Source organism: Bison bison, unplaced genomic scaffold (genome assembly GCF_000754665.1).
Source record: "Bison bison bison isolate TAMUID 2011002044 unplaced genomic scaffold, Bison_UMD1.0 scf7180017864063, whole genome shotgun sequence".
In the NCBI taxonomy this organism is placed as follows: domain Eukaryota; kingdom Metazoa; phylum Chordata; class Mammalia; order Artiodactyla; family Bovidae; genus Bison; species Bison bison.
In genome coordinates, this window is record NW_011494635.1 from 4321654 (window position 1) to 4328755 (window position 7102).

The 7102-nt window shown below is 50.9% G+C and overlaps 1 protein-coding gene across 1 annotated transcript in view; it reads left to right on the top strand.

Annotated features, from left to right (window-relative positions):
- Positions 1 to 7102, top strand: part of PYGB (phosphorylase, glycogen; brain) — a 37529-nt gene that overhangs the window by 9870 nt on the left and 20557 nt on the right. Inside the window, exons 3-5 of the mRNA XM_010836611.1 lie at positions 1962 to 2063; positions 4345 to 4423; positions 5693 to 5796. Coding sequence (XP_010834913.1) covers positions 1962 to 2063; positions 4345 to 4423; positions 5693 to 5796 — 285 coding nt within the window. The remainder of the gene's footprint in view (positions 1 to 1961; positions 2064 to 4344; positions 4424 to 5692; positions 5797 to 7102) is intronic.

A 7102-nucleotide genomic window follows, 5' to 3' on the forward strand; every position in this document is an offset into this window, starting at 1 on the left:
CACCCCATCTGCCGGGAAGGAGCCAGGATGGGACCCAGTCTGTATCATTCAAATGTCATCGGCCAGCTTCTCAAGAACTTTCAGTTTTGATGGCTTCACACCAAACTATCTTAAGGAAACTGGGGAAAGCAAAATCAACATGTGTGGTGAAGTTATAAAAGTACTCCCCACACAGGCAAAAACAGCAGCAGAAAACAAGGCACAGACCCTGAGACCAGAGCTCTGGCCAGGCGGGGCCTACAGAGGTGCCTGGCACAGGGCTGACCCTGCTCGGTCCCTTCTGAGTGGGGACAGTGCTTGGGGGTCCCCAGTGCCATGGCTGTCCCTGCTGTCATCTTGTGCAGGGAGCCATAGGAGACTCTCCCGGGCCTCTGTGCAGAACTGAGTACACTGCTGAACCCTGGACACCTGTGTTCAACTTGGGAGGAAAGTGAAAGAGAGTCAAAGATTTTAAGGCTGATTACAACATTTTATGCCTCAGCACCCATCTCTTAGGAAAAGAGATAATCAAGCTATTTTCCTGGTGCTAGTAAAAAGTTGGAAAGATCAAACTACAACTTTTAAAATACATACTTGTATGAATAGTTGCAGGCAAAAAGAAAACATCTCAACCATATCCCTGACCTGCCAACTTATAAAACCTCTCGGGAGAACCCCAGAAGGAGGCCGGTGGGGGAAAATGCCCCTTGTGTGTGCCTGGGAGAAGGGAATGTTCACAAGATGTTCACTCGCTCAGACAGCTAGGCACTGTCATCTCGGTGTGTTTGCCCGTTGGTTACCAAGCCCCGTGGGAACCCCATAAACTAATAAATCAGCTCAAGTGTAGGGTAAATACCATCCAGGATGATGAAAGGTCAGGAAGAGGCAATGGGCCGTGAGCAGCAGTGACAGCCGTGGTGGGTGGAGAGAAGCTTGTAACACTGTGATGAGTCTGTGACTTAAACGACACTGAAACAGGGATGGGAATTTTGAAGCCAGGCATTCATATGATAAAAAAAATGTGGAAGAAAGGCTATCTGAGACTGAAATCTGTACTTTTTTTTGGTATGCATACATGTTCTTTCGATTTGTAGATTTGATATGTATGGAAAGTTTTCTTAAATTATATTTTTAAAAAATACATTTCTTTATTTGGCTCACTGGGTCTTAGTGGTGGCATTCAGGATCTTTAGTTGTGGCCTGTCAGGTCTGGTTCCCACCAGGGATCAAACCCAGGCCCCCTGCATTGGGAGCGTGGAGCCTTAACCACTGGACCACCAGGGAAGTCCCCCCAAGGCCTTACTCTGGATGGCTGGAAGCAGCATGGAGGTCCCGTGTAGGAGCAGGACTCTGTGGGCTGGATCTCGACTCTGCCACTGCCTTCCATGGCCCATTGGGTGGTTGCAGGGGGCAGAGAGCCCCAGGCGTGGGAAGCGTTGGAATTCTGCATGATCCCTAGCGAGTGTTGGTGGTCGTCTCTTCTTTTATACAGAAGTTTATCTCTTAGTCCCCCAAAGCCAGCAAATAGGCAGCAGATGGAAATAGGCAGATGTGTCCATCCGTCTGTCCCATTGTGTTGACCGTGCTGTTGGCACTGAGTGCCCAGTGCAGGTGTCAGGAGCTGTTTACCCTGCAGGGCTGGCTCACCCCTGCCAAGTGCCGACAGGGCTCCTTCTGGCCTGGGGGTCGATTCCCCACCACCGCCCTGCCCCACCTCCCTGCCCTCAGGGGGGGTTCCTTTTTGTCCCCTTGGGGACTCCAGAAGGGCAGTGCACAGAGTCTGCTTTTGAAGGACCCTCCCTGGGGGGCAGCCCCTGGAAAGGTGAGGTTGGCCAAGGCTGAAGGGAGGGAGCCCATTTTAGGGGTACGGGTAAGCACAGTGTTGGCTGAGTGCAGCCTCTCAGAAGGTCCGCTCTGCACTGGGATCTGAACGTACATGGGGCGGAACCAGCTGTTTCAGATGCCTCCTTTTGCTCCCTCAGCGCATCTACTATCTGTCCCTGGAATTCTACATGGGCCGCACCCTACAGAACACGATGGTGAACCTGGGCCTCCAGAATGCCTGCGATGAAGCCATCTATCAGGTGTGGTCCTTGGGACCGGGCTGCTGGGGTGGTCTCCTGTGGGCACCGAGCCTTAATTCAGCCCTGCGGAGGCGAGTGCTGCCATCTGGGACTGACCGCTCGGGCGTGGGGGGGATGGGTGGTGGGTGACGCGCCTTCTCAAGGAGAGAAAGTGAGGACTGGATGGGAGCTAATGCCCGGATGGCAGGGATGGGGGCAGGTTGTGATGCCGAAACTCGAAGCTTCTCGACCACTGCGTGTCACATGCCCACCCCACGTGGCAGAAATCCTGATATAGTTCCATTTCTCTTTACTTTATTAAGCTGATGGCCCACCTCCAGCTCCCCTCTCCCACCCTAAAGACACTTGTCCTGCACCTGCTTGTAAAATTGCCCTTCTCTCCTACTCGGAATTGTTGTCATTCAGTCACGGAGTTATTAACGACTCTTTGCGACTCCATGGGCGGCAGCACGCCAGGCTTCCGTGTCCATCACCAACTCCCGGAGCTCACTCAAACTCACGTTCATTGAGTCGGTGATGGCATCCAATCATCTCATCCTCTGTCGTCCCCTTTTCCTCCTGCCCTCAATCTTTCCCAGCATCAGGGTCTTTTCCAATGAGTTGACTCTTTGCAGCAGGTGGCCAAAGTATTAGAGCTTCTGTGGACAGAGGGGCCTGGTGGGCTATAGTCTATGGAGTTGCAAAGAATGGGACGTGACTGAACGACTAATACAAGCAATAGCAAATACAGAGAGGCATGTGTCTTTTTAAACATTGTACATTTTTTCCCCCTAAAATGCTATTTCACTTGCTGTTTAGCTTTTAGTTAAGCTTGTGTTGGGAAGGTTTCCATGATGACGGAACTTGAGAATCTCAGGCACATGTTAGCAGTGCCTGCCTTTCAGGCAGGACGTGGGTACCAGAGGCTGTGAGCTGGACTGTCGATGGTGCAGGGCTGGACGGCCTCCTCCCCAGGCTCCGCAGTTAAAGTGCAGTGTGAAAATAAAACATGCGAGACTTCCCTGGTGGTCCACAGGTTAACACTTGACCTTCCAAAACAGGAGGTACCGGGAGCTAAGAGCCCACATGCCTCACGGCCAAAAAACCATAAAACAGAAGCAATATTGTAACATGTTCAATAAAGACTTTTGAAAAAATGTTTAAAAAAAGAAAAAAACATCCCACTGCTGCCTCACCCCAGGCTCCAGTTCCAGAGCGGGTTCCGCTAAAAACTAGAAATTCATAAGAAGCCACTCTCTCCTGAGTGTGCCATCAAGGACGCACTTAAAATTACAGGGAAGTTAAAACATACATGGAAATTGTCTGCTGTGATGAATGTCTTCACACACCATCATCACCTGGCCTCCTTAGTCTTCAAGCCCAAGTCATGGCTGGTCTTATTTCCTGTATAGCCCCACCACTCCCAAGTTATTTAAGAGCCAATATCAAATGTCTTAATAGTTCACGTGTAAATATTTCACTAGATATCTCTTTTCTTTTTCTTTGGCCAAGCTGCACAGCTTGCCAGACTCCTCTATCCTTCACTGTCTCCCAGAGTTTGCACAAACTCATGTCCATTGAGTTGGTGATGCCATCCAACCATCTCATCGTCTGTTGTCCCCTTTCTCCTCCTGCCTTCAGGCTTTCCCAGCATCAGGGTCTTTTCCAGTGAGTCAGCTCTTTGCATCAAGTGGCCAGAGTTCCTATTTTACAAATAAGTTTATTTGCACTGTTTTTTGGTTTCCACATACAAGTAATATCACATAGTAATTATCTTTGTCTGGCTTATTTTGTTTGCTATGATAATCTCTAGTTGCATCCGTGTTGCTGCAAATGGCACTATTTCGTTCTTTTTTATGGGTGAGTAATATTCCACACCTTCTTTATCATTTATCTTTCCATGGACATTTAGGTTGTTGTTTCTACATCTTGGCTGTTGTGAAGGTGCTGCAACAAACATCGGGGTGCACATGTCTTTTCCAGTTAGAGTTTTCTTCTGACTGATATATGCCTAGGAGTAGGATTGCAAGATCATATGGTAGTTCTCTTTTTAATTTTTTGAGAAACCTCCATACTACTCTCCCAGTGGCTGTACCAATTTATATTCCCACCAGCAGGATAGGAGCATTCCCTTCTCCCCACATCGTAACACCAAATTTTAATGTTGGGTTCTCAAGTCTAAAAGAAAGCAGCCTCTAACCTCTGATTGCTACAAGCTCACAGGATTTAAATATCTTTCCACCTATTACTTGAGGGAAAATATGAAGTACTATTAAAATGTTACCTCTGTTTCTGTTCACAGTTGGGGCTGGACTTGGAAGAACTGGAGGAAATAGAAGAGGACGCTGGCCTGGGGAATGGAGGCTTGGGGAGGCTGGCAGGTAACCCCGGCCCCCGTCCAGGACAGGCCTTTCCTGACACGGCACTTGGTCAGTGTGCTCACTTGCATATGGAGAGGCCAAGGTCAGCCGTGCTCCCAGCGCTGGCCTGTCAGGGCAGATTTGTATCTCAGAGTGGATGGGACAGTGTATCCTCCAGGTCGAAATCTTTGCCACCAGTAGGAAGAAAAAAATCAACTTATACTATTCTCTTTCATACAAGGGGCGCTTCATAATTATGGAGACCAGATTTGCCAGTCCTGGGACCTGGTGCAGAGAGAGGTTTCCGACATACCTACCACCTTCCTGATTGGGAGGAGAACAGGGATAGAATCACACACACATTTACGAACATAGCCCAACTTAAAGCACCTGCTCCTGCCTTACTGCAGTGAGCTGACTGCCCCGAAGAGGCAGAGCTCTTCCTCTCGGAGCTGTCGCTCCTTTCTCACCCAATTGGAGAGCAGCCTCAGTTTGGTGTTTTTTAGTTTGGGGTATTTTTTCCCCCGCCTGTTTTAATTATTTTTGCCGGCCTTTATGGGGCGAAGGAGCTGGGTTAAGAACTCAGAAGCGGAAGCAGCAGCCCCAGTGAAACTGGATCACGCTGTGTCCTGCTGGGCTCTTGGGCCCGGAGCTTCTGGAGCAGAGAGGATCGATTCTGTGCCTCCCTGGAGTGTGTGGGGCCTCAGAGTTTATAGTACCATGCGATGGCCCCGCCTGCCCCTTCTGAGAGGCGTCCTCCTGTGAAGGGAGCAAATGCCCTAACATTGCTGTGTGCGTGTGTGTGTGTTTATGCTTTCAGAATTCAAGTTAAATTAAATTAAATTAAATTAAATTCAAGTTAAATTCTGCAGACGTTATAAGTGCAGCATGTTTCTGGCAGATGAAACATCCCACAGATCTTCACCCTGGGCTGGGTCTGCCCCGCATCCGGGGAAAGGCCCTGTGCACCCCACTTGAGGGCGGGGACGGTGTGTGGAGATGGGCCGAGTCTGGCCGTGTCCTTTGTGTTCGTCCCCCTTCCCACGCCCCCAAGTAGTCCCCATGTTGATGCTGTCTTGGCCGTAGGCTCTTAGGCGAAAGAGCCTCAGTGGTGGCCCAGCAGCCTTAGCCTTTCCTTTTCACGAGACCTGAGGCCAACAGGTCCCCACGGAGCTACTGCCTGCCACCCTGGGGGCTTCCCCCCAACACGGGGTGTCTGCTTGCCTCGGTGTCCAGGCCTGGGCTCAGAGGCCTCGGATCTGCTGACTGTCCCTGTGTTTGTACTTCCAGCCTGCTTCCTTGACTCGATGGCCACCCTGGGCCTGGCGGCGTACGGCTACGGGATCCGCTATGAGTTTGGGATTTTCAACCAGAAGATTGTCAATGGCTGGCAGGTGGGTGTGGTTTTCTTCCTTTGCCCACTTGCAGCCCTCGGGCACACAAGAAAGTCACCAGGCGTTGTCAGGTCTGCTTCTGGACTTTCTGCTCCTCCAGGGAGGCTGCGTTCCAGCCCTTGGCAGAGCGGAGGGGACGGGGGTGGGCGGTGCTGAGGGCCCCGGGTGCTCCGTGATCTGCGTGCCATCCCCTCAGCCAGCAGGGCCTGTCACCCATGTGTTCTCATTGCACATGGCTTCTGTGTGGCGACAGGACGTCTGGCGGGCTCAGGCCAGAGCCCAGCTGGGCCTCTTGTATTTGGGAAGATGCTGCTTCTGCAGACAGCCCGTGGTCCTGCTCCACAGAGGGGACCAGGCTCTGACGTTGGAATCTCACTGACATACAGGGAAGGAACACCTTCCTGCCACCAGGAAGTCAAAGGCAGGACCAGTTCTGTGATGAGTGTCTGCCTGCCCCAGGCAGAAGGGGCTCGTCTTCTGTAGAGTCCTGAGAGAGGGACTCAGGAAGCAGTAACCTCAGCCACACACTGTCCCCAAACCACAGCCCAAATGCTCCTTCTTGGGACTTGCCTCCTTTCTGTCTCTGTGACTTGGTTGTCCTGGACGTGTGGTGTAGCCAGAGCCGTCTTTCTTTCGTGCCCTGATTGTCCCGGTCACGTCATGTAGATGGAGTGGTGTGTGGACTCCGAGTGACATCTCGAGGTTCATCAGTGCGCCTCAGGACTTCTCCCTTTTACTGCTGAATTCAAAGCATTCTTAATGTCTTTTTATTTTGATCTGTTTTTCTGCATTTTATATGAATTTTTTTAATAGTCCAAAAGTGAAAGTGAACATTGCTTAGTCATGTCCGACTCTTTACAACCCCATGGACTATACAGTCCATAGAATTAATTCTCCAGGCCGGAATAGTGGAGTGGGTAGCCTTTCCCTTCTCCAGGGGATCTTCCCAACCCAGGGATCAAACCCAGGTTCCCGCATTGCGGGCAGATTCTTTACCAGCTAAGCCACAAGGGAAGCCCAAAAATACTGGAGTGGGTAGCCTATCTCTTCTCCAGTGGATCTTCCCGACCCAGGGATTGAACCAGGGTCTCCTGCATTGCAGGCTGATTCTTTACCAGCTGAGCTACCAGGGAAGCCCTAATAGTTCAAAGCGTTCACTTTTAAATCGAGAGCCTTGACCAGAATTGGGAATCTTTACCTTGTAAATCAACTGCAGTTGTGTTTCCATGCTGGGGCTCATCATCTGGTGGCGTGGTGGTGTGGGTGGGGGGCGGGGCCCATTGATGCCCAGGACCACCACCCCTCT